General features: G+C 33.7%; 1 protein-coding gene across 1 annotated transcript in view; it reads right to left on the bottom strand.

Moving 5' to 3' along the window:
- The window catches only part of LOC136024920 (heme A synthase COX15-like), a 163,563-nt gene that overhangs the window by 94,041 nt on the left and 49,437 nt on the right, over positions 1-20,085 (bottom strand). Inside the window, exon 4 of the mRNA XM_065700500.1 lies at positions 16,703-16,889. Coding sequence (XP_065556572.1) covers positions 16,703-16,889 — 187 coding nt within the window. The remainder of the gene's footprint in view (positions 1-16,702; positions 16,890-20,085) is intronic.

Here is a 20,085-nt window from a genome sequence, read left to right as displayed (position 1 = left end):
CGTTACAGAACCATACTTGGCCGCTGTGATCACTGAAGCTTCCAATATTCTATTCTTGGTTCGCAGAGAAATTTTCCTATTCTTCCAAACTTCTTTCAACTGTGAAAAAAAAACACCCTGGGCATTTGCCCTTTGCTATTCTGCATTTAGTATCTTCACTGCATCCACCATCTTTAATAATTGTACTACCCAGGTAAGTGAGGCTATTTATTTGATCGATCTTCCCGTTATCAAGCACTACCTCTTCAATTTAAATACGTTAGTTTTCAAACCTATTCTTGCACCCTCAATTCTGAAAACCTCCAAGACATCATTCATTTTGCTAACATTTCAATCTAGGACAATCCAAGAACAATCAAAGTCTAGGAGTTTTACTTTTCCATTTTATTCCACGGTATCCCATGGGCTTTTGCCGTGTCCCTTGGGACAAGTCCATCAAAATGATCCATATAAATGAGGACATGACGGAACCCTGCTCATCTGATTTAGTAAAAAATCAGCATCAAACCTGACCTCCTACCTTGATAGCAGCAATGTTGTTTTCGTACATAGCACTTATCACTGCATATATTTACGCTACGTTATCACTCTTTACGCTACGCTCTCGCTATTGACGCAAAAGTGTTTTTATTGTTTTAAAAGTAGAGCTGTGACAGAATCAAACTTTAGCGTAAAAAGCGGGGAGTTGCGGTGGGACAACCCCTTTCACATACAGAATAATTTCTGTTCGTTTTAAGTTTTAATGTCGCTCCTTGCTTGCAGTTAAAAAAAAAACTTTTTTTTTTATTTAATACCATACAAGAATGGGACCTTCACTAAAGCTCCTCTATCGGATGAATCAGCCCGTTGTTCATAATTAATAAACTGAGGACTAATGGAGCATCTACCAGGCTAAGGTGTCTGGCAAGAGGAAGCCCTTAAAAATGGATTGCGACTTCGCGTTCATGTTTTCATCCTTTGGGCTCCAGGAAATCGAAGATGCCAACAAACTAACTCGGCTGTAATAATTATTTATTCAAAAACAATATAGAATTTAGGCTTTCGGCAACAGGCATCAGAAAATGTGAGCATTTACCAAAGCAATTTGGAAAGCCGAGAAAAAATTATTTGAAAGAACCTTTTAAATTTTACCGGTTCAACTTGGTAAATGTGTGAATTAACTGGTCAAGCCAAGCATTTACTGATGTTTGCACTTGAACTATAACACATACTCTCTCGTGCTTTTCTTTTCTGGCTTCTTTCACCAATCTAATCGAAGGGGCACTTGAGCGGTCCATAAAATCAACTTGGTGAAAATGCATATTCTCACAGCCTACTAATATTTTCTTAGGAGTACCAAAAGCCAAAACGAGAATCTCAATGAAAGATAACGATTTGAAAGCCCTTTTTTGGAATTTACTGGTGAAATTTAGTAAATGCTTGGATGAACCAGTTGAACCTAGCATTTACTGATCTCATGGCTTTAAAAGTAACATATACTCGCTGTTACTTTTCTCCTGTTGTTTCTTTGATTGAGCTAATCGAATCGGTATTTGAGCGGCACATAATGTCAACTTGGTGAGAATATGGGTTCCGACTCCCTTCTCATATTTCCTTACAGTACCAAGGACACTAAAAATGAAACGTGACTCTTTAAATTGGTTTTATGGAAGCTTACACAACCATATGTCTTAAAAAAATAAGGCAACCTGGGAACACAATTTTTAATGCAATAGCCGTCCAATGCAGGCATGCAGTTTTAACATTCAGCGGGCACTAAGTTCAAAAATAAAGAGCGTGAGTGAAAAATCAGCAGAAAAGGAGCAAAAAAATATGATCATGCAGCTTTAGAAAGTGCAACTGTCCTGAAAAACACGGGTAAAAAAACAGTTAAATTAATAATTAAAATTATCAAAGAATATAACCCAAAAATCTTGTTACCGAATAGGAATTCAAAAAAGAAATTAAACATCATTGAACAGCTAAAAATCTAAGCTAGGCATTAATATCTTTATTATCAAAATTGTTCAGGATTAAACACTTCAAATTATTAGTTGATTAACTCACTTATGGAGCACATGGGGAAGTGAGCCCATCCAAGTGAACAACTATAAACTCAACATTTCGCTTGCAATTAGAAGACACGGAAGACTTTGCCCCCTTCTTTGGAAATTTGTTTTACTTTTGGGCAAGAGTAAAAAAGCAAATTTTCATCAAGACTTTGAGTGAGCTTTGTCAGTGAACTCTCTCTGAAAATGATCTGGTGAATAATCCAGAAGTTGATTATTTTGTTAATGACCAGAAGTTTTTTTTTGTATAAAAATGCTAGTTTCAATTTTATTATTTTACTCAACGGATGCCGGTAACTGTTCCGGTCTAATCTTTGCTTTATTTTTACTTGTTTTTAGCTATTTTGCTTTGTTTGTTGTACTTTTTGAGTCATTTTCAATAGGTGTTATTTTTTATACTCGGCTGAAAGAAAATTATTGAATTGAAATTACCGATCTTTGGGCTCTAACAGTAACATATACTATTTATTGCTTTTCTGTTCTTACTTCTTTTACCGAGTAAATCGAAATGACATTTGAGCAGCTCATAATATCAACTTTGCGAGAATATATATTCTGACTCCCTACTCATGTTTCCTTAGGAGTGCCAAAAGCCTTAACGGGAATTTCAATGAAGGATCACACATAGAGGGCATAAGAAATTCAATGAAAGAGCTTAGAATTCCTCGTGGATAAGAGGAAAGGAGATCCAAACAGTAATTGAAATTTCTCCAGAAAACTTTACTTCTAAAGAGAGTTTATTCTTTGAAAATTCAAGCTAGTTCAGGAGTCAAAGTTCAAATACGCCATAGTTGGAAATTCTTAGCATGAAATCAAATACTTTGAAACATGAAAGCCTGCCAAAGATTAAAGAAAATCCCAAGCTCTTATAATTCAATATACAGTAGTTCAAAACTTCCCAAAATAGAGAAGAATGTGCAGTAAAAACAAAATTCAAAGTGAGACGAGGACAACAGTACTAAACTTCTGAAGTCTTTCTACTTGCCTTGTGCTTCGTATTTAGGAATCGCTTCTAAGGGATTTGGTTTGAATTTAGATTGAATGATTTTCTCTGAGCTTCTACAAGAAAATATTAATAATAAATGAAAAAAACTCCCCTGATATTTATCATTTTATAGATTTAATTTTGTTTTTATCTTATTTTTTTTAATGGTTCAATTCTGCTTTCTAGGACCATAATGAAAGAAAGGTTGATATGGATAGGGCACATTCTACGGAGGAAGGATGGCAGATTGCCGAAAATTGTCCTTTCCGGCCAACCGTATGGGGCTAAACGGAAAGGAGGTGGTCCGTGGTTGGAGTGGGGGAATATAACAAATAAAGATTTAAGGGAAATTGGTACTCCTGGAGAGGGTGTAAAGAGGAAGGCTTTGAATTGATTGGGATTGAAGAGGAGCATGTGTAGTTCTGTTGGCCTCAGGCGGTTCCGTGCTGTAGTGAGGTATTAGTTGTAGTAGTAGTAATGGTAGTGAATTGGGTGGGTTTTAACAAGTGGCCTTTAGTTCTTCTAGTTCTTATGAGAGAATTAGGTTTAAATTTTGTTGATTATGAAATAGTTGTTAAGTGAAAAATCTAGGCTCATTAGCCGTATTTTATTTCCTTTTTGAAAATGAAGGATTCTCTCTAAGAAAGAATATTTGTCCAGATACTCTTTGAAAAACTTTTCCATTTACCGAAAAACTTCTTTCCATGGTGGCGACATGACTAAGTCACAATACTATGCTCAACAAAATAGCCAGCAAACATATTGCGTAGAAAAAGAGGTGAAATTCCCATTATTTCGATTTGCGGTTTTCTTTTTTTTTGAGAAGATTTCTCCGCAATCACGGAAAATTTGCTCCATTACAACTTGTGCCGGCTCTGGGCAAGAAATATGTCTTTTGTCGTGGGATTAAAGCGTTTTATTTTGTTTATCTAGAAAACTTTTCGACGGAAGATTATATAAAAAAAAAGTTTGCTATTATAAATATTAGGAAAGTTGGAAAATAATGTTTTAGAAAAGATACATTTCCTTGCTCGAACGTTGTATAAACTCTTTTCATGTTCAAAACTATTTTGTTTGCAGTCACTCATCGCTTGTTTGTATTTTATGACTTTCCTAATGTCTCTTCCCTAATAGTGCATGTTTCCGGTTGTTGCACGCCTGTTTGACCTGACTCGTACTACAAACCTTAAAACCTAAGAATATTACAGATATCATACAACGCCACATTAAGCAATATCTGCGCGTCTTATTTTTAGAAGTAGAATTCATCTAAAGAGACAATTTGCCTTTATATTTATATGGCTTATAGGCTGCGATAATGGCTACGACAGAATAGCCATGTGCCCAATCATGCAAATTGTGTTCACGAGAAATATAAATCATCTCGGGTTTCTCAATGTAATTTTGCCATTAGCTGAAGTCTAAAAATACAGATTCTTTAGAAATACCATTTCCGCGTGCAATGGATCTAATTGGAACGCTATTTTTCAACAAAGCATTGATTGACACTACTACCTAGAATTTCTACAAAAAAATCATCCTGTATGCGTTTTTTTTTTTTTTTCCAAACAGTTCGTGGTAACGAACTGTAGTAAGGAGCGACCTGGCTCAATAGTAACCAACACTCTAAAAAACAGAATTTTGATACCAATAGTTACATCAAAAGAATCGCATTTTAATGCTGATTTTAAATATATAAGTTTCATCAAGATCAGTTATACCCATCAAAAGTTACGAGCCTGAAAAAATTTGCCTCATTTTAGAAAATAGGGGGAAACACCCCGTAAAAGTCATACAATCTTAACGAAATTCACACCATCAGATTCAGCATATCAGAGAACCATATAGTAGAAGTTTCAAGCTCCTATCAACAAAAATGTAGAATTTCGCATTTTTTGCCAGATGACAGATCACGGATGCGTGTTTATTTGTTTTTTTTTTTTTTTTTTTTTTTCCCAGGGGTGATCGTATCGACTGAGTGGTCCTAGAATGTCGCGAGAGGGCTCATTCTAACGGAAATTAAAAGTTCTAGTGCCCTTTTTAGTGACCAAAAAAATTGGAGGGCACCTAGGTCCCCTCCCACGCTCATGTTTTCACAAGTCACCGGATCAAAATTCTGATTCGAAAAACCTAATAACTATGTCTTTAGGGACGAATTGCTCCCCCGCAGTCCCAGTGGGAGGGGCTGCAAGTTACAAACTTTGACCTGTGTCTACATATAGTAATGGTTACTGGGAAGTGTGCAGACGTTGTCAGGAGGATTTTTTGGTTTAGGGGGGAGAGTTGAGGAGGGGGGTTACGTGGGAGGATATTTCCATGGAGGAACTTCTCGTGGGGGAAGAGAATTTCAATGAAGGGGGTGCAGGATTTTCTACCATTATTTGAAAAAACAATGAAAAAATAAATATGAAAAGTTTTTTCTATTGAAAGTAAGGAGCAGCATTAATACTTAAAACGAACAAAAATTATTACGCATATTAGGGGTTTACCTCCTCGTTATACCTCACTCTTTACGCTAAAGTATTTTTAGTAATTTCAACTATTTATTCTACGGGCTTTGTGATTCAGAGGTCATTCTTAAGAAATTGGGAAAAAATCTAAGCTTTAGTGTAAAGAGCGAGATATCGACGAGGGTTGAACCCCCTCATATACGCAATAAAAACATACGAATATAGAAGGTCGTTAAGTAAGTTAATTCATAAGTTACATATTTTTTTACCAATGAAAACGTTTGTAAAAAATTACAAGTTCTAATTGCTTTTTTAAGTAATCAAAAACTTGAAGGGCAACTAAGCCTCCTCCCTCGCTCCTTTTTTCTCAAAATATTCCGATTAATTACAATTAATTAATATGCAAATTTCGTTTTAATTATTAATGTGCGGATAGCCAAGATCAAAACATGCATTAATTCAAAAACGCACAGAAATTAAATAAAAAAAACGAGTTTTTTTAAATGAAAATAAGGAGCAAGATTAAAACTTAAAACGAACAGAAATTACTCCGTATATGACAGGGGCTTTTCCTCCTCATCGCCCCACTCTTTACGCTAAAGTTTCTTACTGTTTTAAAAATAGAGTTAAGGGAAAGAGTCAAACTTTAGCATAAAGAGCTAACTTTAGCATAAGCCCCTTTCATATACGGAGAAATTTCCGTTCGTTTTAAGTTTTAATGTTGCTCCTTACTTTCATTTAAAAAAAACTTGTTTTTTTTTTATTTAATTTCCGAACGTTTTTGAATTAATGCATGTTTTGATTTTGGCTCTCTGCTCATAAATAATTAAAGGGAAATTTGCACATTAATTTTTTTTTTTTGGCTAAATGGCTTTCTCATAATTTTAAACGGAAGATTTGAGAAAGAAAGGACCGCAGGAGGAGGCCTAGTTGCCCTCCAATTTTTTGATTACTTAAAAAGGCAACCAGAACTTTTAATTTCTTACGAACGTTTTTTTAGTAAAAAATATACGTAACTTACAAATTAATCTACGTAACAAATTTCTGAAGCCTATTCCTATGTTTTTATTACGTATATGAGGGGGTTCACCCACTCGTCAATAAGTCGCTCTTTACACTAAAGCTTAAATTTTGTCCCAGTTCCTTAAGAATGACCCCTGAATCACAAAGGCCGTAGAACAAATAGTTGAAATTACTAAAAAATACTTAAGAGCGAGCGAGCGTAAAGAGCGAGGTATTACGAGGAGGTGAACCCCTCATGTGCGTAATAATTTTTGTTCGTTTTAAGTTTTAATGCTCCTCCTTACTTTCAGTTGAAAAAACTTTTCATATTTATTTTCTTATTTTTTTTTTAAATAATGCTAGAAAATTCTGCGCCCCCTTCATTGAAATTCTCTTCCCCCCTGACAAATTTCTCCATAGAAAGATCCTCCTTCGTAACCCTCCTCCTCCTCCTCAACTTCCCCCCAAACCAAAAAAAATCCTCCTGAAAACGTCTGTACACTTCCCAATAACCATTAATATATGTCAACATTGATCAAAGTTTGTAACTTGCAGCCCGTCCCATGGGGACTCTGGGGGAGTAAGTCGTCCGCAAAGACATAGTTATTAAATTTTTCGACAATGGTGAATAAAATGGCTATCTCAGAATTTTGATCCGGTGACTTTGGGGGGGGGAATGAGAGTGGGAGGGGGCCTAGATGCCCTCTAACTTTTGGTCACTTAAAAAGGGCACTAAAACTTTTAATTTCCGTTAGAAGAGCCCTCTTGCGACATTCTAGGAACACTTGATCGATACGATCACCCCTGGGAAAAAACAACAACAAAAACAAATTAACACGCACCCGTGATCGGTCTTCTGGTAAATTAAATAAAAAAACAAGTTTTTTTTTAACTGAAAGTAAGGAGCGACATTAAAACTTAAAAGGAGCAGAAATTACCCCGTATGTGAAAGGGGCTCTTCCCTCTCAAACGCCCTGCTTTTTACGCTAAAGTTTGACTCTTTCTCTCAACTTTACTTTTTAAAACAGTAAACCCCCTTTTAGGGGGGTTTACCCCCTATTTTCTAAAAATACGGCAAATTTTCCCAGGCTCGTAACTTTTGATGGGTAGGACTAAACTTGATAAAACTTATATATTTAGAATCAGCATTAAAATACGATTCTTTTGATGTAACTCTTGGTATCAAAATTTTGTTTTTTAGAGTGTGGTTACTATTGAGCCAGGTCGCTCCTTACTACAGTTCGTTACCACGAACTGTTTGAAAATACGAAGCTCCACATTTTTGTAGATAGGAGCTTGAAACTTTTACAACAGGGTTCTCTGATAAGCTGAATGCGATGTTATGATTTTCGTTAAGATTCTATGACTTTAACGGGGTGTTTTTCCCTATTTTCCAAAACAAGGCAAATTTTCTCAGGCTCGTAACTTTTGATGGGTAAGACTAAACTTGATGAAACTTATATATTTAAAATCAGCATTAAAATACGATTCTTTTAATGTAACTATTGGTATCAAAATTCAATTCTTTAGAGTTTCGGTTACTATTGAGCCGGGTCGGTCCTTACAACAGTGCGTTACCACGAACTGTTTGATTTGGTTTCAATAAACTGAAAGAAAAAACAGACCATGTCAAAGAAGAGTGGTGCTGTGGCAGATGGATGTTAACACCTCTAATAGTCAGACATGGAGCAAAGCCATATCCAATACAACTGACAATACAAGCAAATATAAAATGATACAAAAAATATGCGAACTATTTAATGAATAGAAAAAAGTACATCATAGACCAGCTGGGGAATTTACAAAGTTTTACTGACTCTTCTTGTCGAAATGAAATTTATGTCCCACCTCATACAACTCGAATCATTCTATCGATTGGTCAAATTAGATACTCCGTATTTTATTCGGTTCTCATGATACAATCAACTTCGTTTTGTTGTTTTCACTTTCTCACTCACAGAAAATTCCGAATTCCGCTTCTCATTTCCGAATTCCGTTTTTTGTGCCATATCTTGATGTATGAAACAGCAGACAGTCATAACAACAACTAGCCGTAAAAATTACGAATTTAAGTATATTTTCAGGTTTTCCTTCTCACGGAAAATTGACGTTGCACAAAAATAACACCACTTTAATTACAGAGAGGTTACAACATGAAATTAAAAAGTAACATATCCGAGAGAACTGAAAAGCGTATCTTCTATAACAGACTACGAATCAAAACAAAAACTTATATCGGATCAAGCAAAATAAAATGTCTTTTCATTTTTGATAAAAACATTCCTTCCAAAAAGTGAAATGCAGCACGGGCAAATGGGATGAAGAACTAAGACGAGGAGCAAAGGCAACATTTGGAACAAAGTTCAAAATACAAACTTCAACTTTTCAAACTTTCAAACTTCAAAACTTTCAAAATACAAATTTCAACATTTTATTGCTTTTTTCAGAATCGTCATTTAACATGGCTTACTGCAATTAAAAGAACAAAGGAATTACCACAATTTAACATAAAATATTGGTTTGGATACCAACATGAAATTAATCGAAGATGGGGTCAAATAAGGTCAATGCAAACAATTTAAGTATTGGAAATTTAATAAAAAAGCTGAACATTGATTTTCCATTTAACTGAATATTGATTTTCCATTACCACAATTTAACATACAGTTTTGGTTTGGATACCAACATCAAATTAATCAAAGATGGGGTCAAATAAGGTCAATGCAAACAATTTAAGTATTGGAAATTTAATAAAAAAACTGAACATTGATTTTCCATTTAACTGAAAATTGATTTTCCATTACCACAATTTAACATACAGTTTTGGTTTGGATACCAACATCAAATTAATCAAAGATGGGGTCAAATAAGGTCAATGCAAACAATTTAAGTATTGGAAATTTAATAAAAAAAACTGAATATTGATTTTCCATTTAACTGAATATTGATTTTCCATTACCACAATTTAACATACAATATTAGTTTGGATGCCAACATCAAATTAATCAAAGATGGGGTCAAATAAGGTCAATGCAAACAATTTAAGTATTGGAAATTTAATAAAAAAAAAGCTAAATATTGATTTTCAATTTCAAGAAAAAAAATCCAGTGACAAAACTTCAAGGAATATTAGGCAAGGTATTTCCTTCCAAGTTTCTATTTTAGCGTGATTTAAGAACGCATTGAGAATTTTATTTTGGTGACTAGGATGGCTAGACTGCACAGTAATTTCTTCTTTTTTTGCATTTCCAAGAAACTCTCCTATTTTAGAAATTATTCAAAACTATATGCTTTTTAAAAGCCAGTATCTTCCCTGTCCTCTTGACTTGCCCATTGTTTAATTGATAGATTATAAACTCTGGCTTTTAGCTGCCATTATCTTGGCTGAGCTATAAATAGAAATATTTAGTGATGATGTTTGATTATTTTGACTTTTGAATGGAGAGCGAAAAAGGGTGAACGCTACGCCATCTATATTTATAATCGCTTGTTATCTTGAAACCCGTGAGTTACAAGCCGCCCTCTTATTTATTAAAAATTAAGGCCCCTTATTCGTAGGCTTGTTCCTATTTTGACAGTATTTTTTTTTTTACAAGATTGTTAAAAACGGGTAATGCTTAAACCATAATTTGAATATTTTTAGAAAGAACAAATTACCATGGGCAATACGAAAGAGCACCTGTATGGCGCTTTGCCATTTTTACAAAAATGTAAAGAAAGTGGTCGAATTTCAGGATTGTGGGCAGGATTTCACTTCAAGTGGGGGGGGGAGAAGCGACTAAGGATAAGCATAGTTACAGCTGTAATAAAACTAAGAGGTATGGGGTTATATTTTTTTTGTCACGTTGTGGGGGGGGGTGATCCTGAGCCCCTCCCCCTCGTCTCCCAAATACTCTTTCTCACACCAATACCAATTTAACTACACAATTTTATCTTTTACTTTCCTTTACCGAAATAGACAAGGCTTTAAAAAATTGAGAAAAAATTAGAGCAAATTCGAAGAAAGTCATCATATCATAAAGGTAAAAAAAGTCACTATCATAATCTTCAATCCCAGGCACAAAAAAAGTCATTACGTAAAGTCATCTGCTTCTAATTATATTCTGGTATCTATAAAACTTCTAAAATCGTTCCAGCAGAGTTCCAGACCGGAAAGTTCCAGCAAACTTGAACAAGAAGTTTCCACATACGGCTTCCAGTGCAATTTTTTGAGAGACCAAAAAAAGTTTTCATTAAACCGTAATTAAATGCTTCATAATAATAACTTTTTTGTTTTAGTCATATTCAACCCAATATTTCATACCTTCCTAAAACATTTTAATAATTAAAAAATATAATGCAAAAAAGAATAGTCTTGTGTTTAAGAATTCAATTAAATTTTTCAGTTTTATATTATAATTCTTACGCAATTTGTATATTCTTTTGTATTAGCTTTATATTTTATCCACTTATTAGAATAATAGACGTTCTATAACAATAACAATCTTGAGGGAATTCAACCTTTTCAAAAAAAGGTAAGTTCATCAAAAGTGAGATTTAGTTTCCATAATTAAAATCAAATATAATCAATAACTAAATGCTAAAGGATAGAAAAAGAGCGATTTTATTTTTAAGATAATTTTAACTGATGAAGGAATTCCCAAAAGGTATTTCCCGTCACCACAAAATAAAACCAAGCTGTTTTCTTTTAAATGTACTTTATTTAACAAGTTTCATACTGCTTTTACACCATTGCTTTTCAGTTTACTTTTTATTTGTTGACACAAAAGTTATCAGATAATTCCAACTGTAAAACATGTAAACGCTCTAAAAAAAAAACAGGAGTATACTAATACGGTCAAAACCAACATTTCTCTTCTATTAGAAACACACAATTCCAAATCTGAAAACTTGAAAATGATACCCCAACATTTTGGCTGCCGTAGTTCAAATGAACGTTTTTACATTTTAAAGTCCCTTTAAAAAAAAACAACTGACAACGTTATAAAATAGTAATTAATTGTATATATTTTCTGAATTCTTTGATTCGACAGGCTAGTATTGGTTCATCTATAAAATAGCTCTTGATTTTCTTCTTCTTTTTCTCATCTTCAGATTTTAGGTTTTCGCTAGAAACACATCTTCTATTTCTTTCTTCTACTTGAAGTAGAAAAGGCTTTGAAACCAATGGCACAAAAGTAAGGGTTTTAAGAAAACTGTTGGCTGAGGGCAAGCTTTCCAGGAGTTCTATTTCTTAAGGACCAATTTTTCTGGCTCCAGGGGAAAGGAGAGCAAATTTTCTGGTGGTAAGTTTTCCAGAGACAAATTTTCCTTATTTCCCTTGTATCATATATATTTTCCTTCTTCTTTTTCACCATTTCAAATTAATAAAGCTACCACAGAGAAAGTTTGTCAAACCATATATGGAATGGGGGATGTTGTTGTTATTCTGTATTCAGACGTGAACACCTCACCCAGCATCTGTAGATGTTTCATGAGAATTTATTCAACCAACAGCAACTCTTTCCTGTCGGTCCTGTGGCACCAAGCAGATCTCAATCTGCTGTGCCACCAAAGGCTGGAATAAGAGATGGAGGTGGGATATTTTTTTTTTATTATTTTTCTTTTTAACACTCGCTTGGTTGAAATACAATTCAAGCTGGTATCAACTAAAAATGACGGGTTTGTCAGACGTTAGATGGCAGCAGCTAATTGTAGGTGATATTAGTGAAAACACAATCATATTCATCTCGATAAATATATCTTATACATCATTTTACCATGCTTGTTCAATCTTCTTAAGTATTCATACGCTTGGCTCTTAAACAAAAGAAAAAAAATGCTAACAAAACAGCTATGTTCTTCAAGAACAAAAGAAGCATAAATGACCTAGTTTTGCAATATTCATATTTTCCTGCTTCTTTTACCTATTGAAATCGATATAGCTTAGAAAATCATTGTCAGGAAAGTTTGAGCAAACTTGGGGAAAATGTTTTCGCTTATAGTTCCCATTGCAGAGTTTTCTCAGGAACCACATAAGAAGTTTTCATAACACCACAACGAGAGCAAGAAAGTGACATTTCCTAGATTTATTTAAAAGTGATTATAAGTTCAAAGAGATTTCATAGTGAGGATTTGCTTCTTTTTTTTTTACACTGCAATACTGCAAATATTCCATTGTAAATCCAACAGTAGTATCGGTGCAATTTTGTTTTCTATTTAGTGTTTAACAATCTTTTCTTCTTTTTTTACTTTCTTTTTTTGCTGCACCATTTTTATCTACCATTTAAATGTGGATCTATCGTTAAACCATGCGCTTGAATGAACTATTTCTATTTACTTTCCAGTTTTTTTTTAGAAAGTTTATTTTTTAAGATTTCTGTTTACTTTTAATTTTCTTCCGAAGGATTAGATTCGATTAGGATTCGATGGTTTCATGTTAATTTTTTTAAGATGCGCTTACTTAAAGTAAGTAAGTAATACTTACTTACTTACTTAAAGTAAGAGAGACTTTAAAAATATAAGACAAACTTAAAGTAGATTATACAAGATGTTAAACATTAAACGCGGAAAGAAACATTGCGGAAGAAGAAATGAAACCTAAAGAAAAACTTAAGAAATGTTAATGAACAATGAAGTCATACTCAATACAAACAGAACGGTGTGGCCATAAGGACGAATAAGGACGGTGTGGACATCCCTCAAAACCCTAAAAGACTGACGTGTCATTTCCGCACAACTTCAAACTAAATACACTACTTAGACTGAGCGTCCTTTTTGTTTTATGTTTTTTTAGCCAACAGATATTTCTATACATTAAGAAGGGATCGTTTGGTGAAATCTTGACAAAATACGACTATAAATAGTATAACCGAAGTAATTGTTAAAACTGTTTTATGTTGAACGCTTTTACCGTAGATAGGTTTGGTGTCGCCACCCCTTAAGTACTACAAAAGGCTAATGTGTCACCTGCATTCTACCGATAACTAATTAAATAGCTTAAATTAAAACTCTATTTTACTCAATGTGTTTTCTATGCATTTAAAAGAACCTTATTAAAAAAAATGAATTTTTTATTAGCAATTTGGAGCAATTAACCTGATTGGCTGTTACATATATACTTATATGGAGAATAAAGAATTTTTAAAGTTCGAGCCGGGTTAAATTTTTAATGCTATAACCAAAAAGAAAAATATTTGATGCAATGAACAATATTTAATGGTATAAGATGAAAAAGCGCTTTATTGTTTTCAATAAAGCGCTAATCATGCACAACCCCATTGGCAGGTATTAGGGGCGGCATCACCACGTTTATTGCGTTCGTTTTAAGGCTTACATCATTCTACATTGCACTTTATGTTTGTATATTGCTTATTATTCAGTGTTTCTTCATTAGGGGGATTTTGCTTTATTGCTTAAAATTCAGTATTGAAGACAAAAGTGACACCAGATTACGATTTCGGGTCACTTGAATACTTGGTCTCTGGTCAAACGGTCTATGAGGGACCGCAAAAAAAACTTTACAATTCGAAAACATGTCAAACTGTAAAGCAGCGCAGTACTTCATTACGTTCGTTGAAACAGTAAATCAAAATATCGTCAAAAACACAAATGATGCTCAATAGTTCCAATAGTTCCAGTTGCTTGACATGGACTCTCTACATCAGAATTCTCTCCGTGCAGAAAGGGTTGAGAACTGGTTGCATCACTTTTGAGCTGGTGCAAGAGACTACAATTGTTCGTATCTATATCTGGAAGCAGTCGTGGGTGTATTAAAAAAGTACAACAGCTATTTGGGGTTGCTTTTAAACTGCAGTTGTATTTATGTATATGCATATATATATATATATATATATATATATATATATATATATATATATATATATATATATATATATATATATATATATATATATATATATATATATATATATATATATATATATATATATATATATATATATATATATATATATATATATATATAGTCTTAAATGTAATTATTCCGTTAGAAAAAAAAACAGAATAATAAAAAAGGGAAAGAAAGAAGAAGAAAAGAACTATTTTTCTACTTTGACAATTGAGATAAACTAGTACTTGAACCAGGTCTTGACCTTGCTCATCTATCCAATCACCTAGGACGAAGCACTATAACCAAACAGTAAAAATTAATACATTTAAATATATTAATAAATGCAAGCCGTCGTAAAATAACAAGCAAAAGCATTTCAAATCTAATGAAATATTCCCAAGTGATCACTTCACATTAAGAACAATTAAATCTGCCTCCTTCTTTCTGCCACTTATTCGCCTATCTTCTCGCCAGAAGTTTCTGAAAGGGAACAGGAAACCGAGTTTCTGAAACTCGGTGCGATCGGTACCGAGCCGGATTTTCTGTGGTATTGGTGAACGAACAAGAATATATACGCACAGTTTGATATCATAGGTTGGGCTGCTAAAGCAGGAGGAGTTTATAGTAAGCTTTTGATTCCTTTCCGGGTCGGTTTTATCAGAAATGAACCGAAACCTTCAAGAGCTTAGCAAAATGAAGCACACAACTAGTGAACAACAGGGAATTTCGAAAAAAAAAATTAATTTCAAGTTTCAAGAAACGCCACAAAGAAGAGGGGAATCTTATTGCTGAATACCTTTGTGAGCATAATGTTTTTTCAGAGAATGGCTGCCTTTGAAACACATTCGTCAGAATCTGAGCAGTCAATCAAGGAGGGGGAGGAGAAAAGTGTTCGTGCTGCAATTAGTCCCTAAATAGAACATTATTTTACTCGAATAAACGAACAAGCAGACAGGTACGTAGGAACTAATTTGGGGGGGGGGAATAGTTAAAACAAAAGAAAAGGCTAATGACATAAAAATCATAAACACAGACCATCTTTGAAACCACGTGACTTGATTATTATCAGCCATTCAAATACAACCCTTGTGTTAACACCAGCAACAACAGACAACAGTTTGAGAAAATCATAACAATATATCAGTTTAATACACATTAATAGTGTAAAGAGGTATCACAAGGCATAGCCGTTTATTATGAATACAATCACATTAAAGATTAGTTAAACATTAGGATTTCCAAAAGTTCGCGTTATTTTACTTTTATGGATTCTTTTTTACAAAAAAATTTATTTTCTAAACTTGGATAAGCATTTATGTTCTAAAATAAAGGCCTTAGATTAACATTGCCTTTGGTTGGTGGAAATATATTCTAGGCAAAGATTTTGTATTCAACAAATTTGAATATCTTTTAATATTATCAAAACCCAGCACATGATGCATGAAAGAGCGGAAAAGCATTTTCCACTCTGAAGGAAAGAGAGGGGGATTAGTTTTTAAAAGCCCAGCAAAAGCATTCAGAATCTTTTTATATTTGAATATTTTCCATATATGACAGCTACATGACTAATAGCTAAAGCTTGAATACAGTTATTTGCATTAAAGGAAAAAGAGTATGTCATTACCCCTTACAGTGAGTATTAAGTGCAAAACAATTAACGTATATAAGTGTATGTTATAGACTAGTCTTAAATTCCGTAGCCCCCCCCCCCAAACCCCTGCTTCCAAAAAATGGTGGCTCCTAAATACTCCGTCCCAGTCAACTCCTAATTTCTAGCAAATTTACTAATATATTCATTATTAATTAATTATATTAGAAATATGGAAGCCAGCAGTAATCCCTCCCCCGAAAAATACCTCATCCACACCTCCGCTTCATGGTCGTAGAAACTTTGAAGGATGCTCATTCGATCACAAATTGAGAGTTCTAGTCCTTCCTTATAAGTCGAAAGTGATTGGAGCCTAACTAGTCACGGGGGGGGGGTATTGTTCGGGGGGATATTTTCCGGAGGGGAGTATCTTCCAGAGTTGGGGTGGATAAACGCCTAGCCCCTAAGAATATATTTATTGTATATGAAATTGCAAATAAACATTGTAAAAAATAGTGAATATACGTGCACCAACCACGGGTAATGTTGATGTAAGATCTTTGTTTTACAGTATAAATATTAATCCAAGTTAACAAATAAAAGTTTTTGGTCACAAAATGATAATTAAAACATAGATATCGCAAACTATTTGATATTGCGATGTTTAGTTAATCTTTAATGTATTTGTATACAGAATAGACTGTTATGCCTGTTAATACGTAAAAACACAGTTAATACGTAGAAATTGGTCAACTATAATTTAGTAAAATCGCAAACAGATATTTTATAATAACTTACTTGGCAGCCAAGCAAACCTCCAAATGCTAATACCCTTTTCTTCATTGCGGAATTAAATAGACCTTTCTTCCAAAAAACGGCTGCTGGAACTAAGAAAAAAAGACCAATGGCCCGACCCCACATTCTATGTACATACTCCATCATCCATATGAATTTGAATTCTTCTAGAGTCATACTTGAATTCTTCCTGAAACAAAAACAATATCCTTTATATATATTTATTTTTAATCCTTTATATATATATTATTTATTTATATATTTATTATATAATTTATTTATTATATTTATATTTATTATAGTATACAGTATTTATATAGTATTATATATTTATTACAGTATTATATTTATTTATATCTATATATATATATATATATATATATATATATATATATATATATATATATATATATATATATATATATATATATATATATATATATATATATTGCTTTATATAAAAGCAACTTATTTTTCTATATAGAGGAAAAGTAATGGAAGCATGTCTGTGTGCTCGGTATATACTTGATATCATGTTGATTGTCGTTGGATTGCCGTTGACATTCAGGAGTGTTCTCAAGTTGTCACCGTTCCGTGATTTTTACTTACAAATACACAACGACTATTGTGATCAACTGAGCATATGTGATTACTGAGCATACCTGATATGAATGTTCAAGAGCATATATTTGAAACTGCATTGTGGCAAAGAAAAGTTTGTGAAATGGAGGAAGAAGAATAACGGTTGGATTAATATCTTCTTTCCTAAGTATAGATCTATATTGTTTTTATCTTGTTTAATCATTTACAATGTCGGTTATTTGTGCCTCAATAAAGTTGTGTGGGCTATACTTGAAGCATAAGCATGAGTAACACAAAAAGACTCCCAAAAAGGGGGTCCACCTATATCAGGTGCTCACCAGCCATCACCCCCTATATGTTTATTCAACCTAACACCAGTGTCTGTGATCAATATGGAAGCAATGTACAGTATGTCTCAGCCCCAATATCATACAGCCAGTTCAAGACTCCCCAGTTGGGGCAGTGGCAGCCCCAGCAGCAAGTTATACAAATGCCAATTAATAACCCTAATGGGCAACTTAGTGCTAGTGCATTCAACATTAATGGATAGAATGTACCAGTCAATAACAGACTTCAAGTTCTTGACAACAACAATGACTTTTCATCTTTACCAGCAGAACTTGATGAAAATATGGCTACTGTTAATCCCATTCTGGCAGAAGGAATAATGGACAATAGTCAGAATGGACAAACTAGATTCTCAAAGCTAGGACTGAACCTTCCCTTGGGTAGGAAAAGAGTAAGATGCCGAGAAATGATTACTCAAAGTAAAAATAAAAACAGGAAATTGGGCCAGAAATGTCAACCCCTAATGAGATTTCAATAAATGAATTGTTTTTGACAAAAGTAGAATTTGAAGTTATTGAAAAAAAAAACAGAAATTAGCAGATAAATTTTCAATCCTTGAATCCTTAAGAGAGCATATTTCCCCAATTAGGTTTGAATTTGAGATAAATAGAGAAAGATATGTACTGTCTGTTTGTGTAAAAACCATTGATGAAGCAAATAACGTCCAAAAAATACAATCTTTACGAGGGGTAAATGTAAAAGCTCAGAAGAAAGAACCAACCAAAAGAGGGATCGTCAAGGGACTGCGCTTGTACTTGAGTGACGAACAATTAAAAGAATCCATAGAGTCTTCTCTTCAGATAACAGATATTATATGGCAGAAGAGATATAACAGAGAGTCAAAGAAGCTTGAAGACAGCTACGCTGTCATGATTGCATTTGCTAGTAATTCCTTGCCACCTTGTATAGGATTTTACGTTCGTAAACTCCATAATGAGTTCCCAAGTGGCAATGGAGTACCTTCAGGAGTCGGTATTAAATAAAAGGTTCAGTTAGAAAACTAAACATAAGCAAAATAAACAAAGAATATATTACCACAGAAAATACAGAGAGATTCATTGCAAGAAATACAAAACTCTAAACTCTTTGTACTTTTTACTACTACTACTGATAACTCACAACAGAACTAAGCCACCTTTGGCCAACATAGTTGCACCAACTCCTACTTCATCGCATTCATTTCAAAGCTTTCCTCTTTACACCCTCCCAAGAAGTTCTGATTTCCTTCAAATATTTTCTTAGGATCTCACTCCAACCCATTCAGAGACGACCAGCTTTTGTTTTGCCCTAAATGGTTGGCCGAAAAGGACAATCTTCGGCAATATGTGACTCTTCATCTGCAGAACATGCCCTATGCATCTCAACCTCTCATTATAGTCCTAGAAAGCGTGATAGAACCACATATTTCGTCCAGCTTACTCTGTGAAATACGGTTACTCAGACTGGTGCAAAAAATAAAAATCCGTTGAAAATTCCTCTGGAAAATGATTAAAAAAATCCTTTTCCGCCTTTAGATGCGCCCACAATTAAGAAACATTATTGACCTCTGTCACCAATGTAGCTCCCAATATTCGTATCTTGTTTCGCAGACATATCTTGCTAATCTTCAAATTCAACTATGAAAAAACACACTGAGCACTGGTTATTCTATTTTTAATATCTTCCCTGGATCCATAATCAAACAGTTCGTGTTAACGACCTGTAGTAAGGAGCGACCCGGCTTAATAGTAAACGAAACTCTACAAAACGGTTATGCTGATTTTGAATATATAAGTTTCATCAAATTTAGTCTAACTCATCAAAAGTTACGAGCCTGAGGATATTTGCCTTATTTTGGAAAATAGGGGAAAACAACCTCTAAAGATAGTAGAATATTAAGGGGGTGATTAAGTGAACTGATGGAACTCGAAAATCCCATGTTAAATTGAAAATTTATATTTAAAAAGTACTCAAGTATTCATTGGCGGAAGATGCCGCTTTTAATATCAGGCCATAGCTTCTTGAAGATGCTACAAAATGTTTGAAAGGATTTTGTTCTATTTCCTCTAATTGCTTAGAAATCTTAGAAAATGTCTAGGTATTTTTCACAAGTGTACTCTATGAAGGATATTGCTTTTGGAACAAAATTGGTACTATCATGTGCAGAAGACAATAACCTATAAGATGACTAGAACCATTTTTTGATGTATTTTCCTGTTTTCTAACAGTCCCCTAGAATATTTTCAGCTACCTGAAATTTTTACAAGTCGGTTGCCATAAAGAATCGTTTCAGATCGCCGATAATAACCCCTAGAGACGAAAATGACAAGCTGGAATAATCAACTGCTTGTTAATAGTGTGAAATTTTCATAAATTATTTCAATGCAATGAAGAAACATAGAAATGAGAAATAGTCAGGAGCCTTCAGGAAAGTTATGCACACAAAGCCGAAATCATGGGGAAAATTAAATCAAAGC

Source organism: Artemia franciscana, chromosome 3 (genome assembly GCF_032884065.1).
Source record: "Artemia franciscana chromosome 3, ASM3288406v1, whole genome shotgun sequence".
In the NCBI taxonomy this organism is placed as follows: Eukaryota; Metazoa; Arthropoda; class Branchiopoda; order Anostraca; family Artemiidae; genus Artemia; species Artemia franciscana.
The sequence above is the reverse complement of the archived record's forward strand: the minus strand, read 5'-3'. Positions and strand labels throughout refer to the sequence as shown.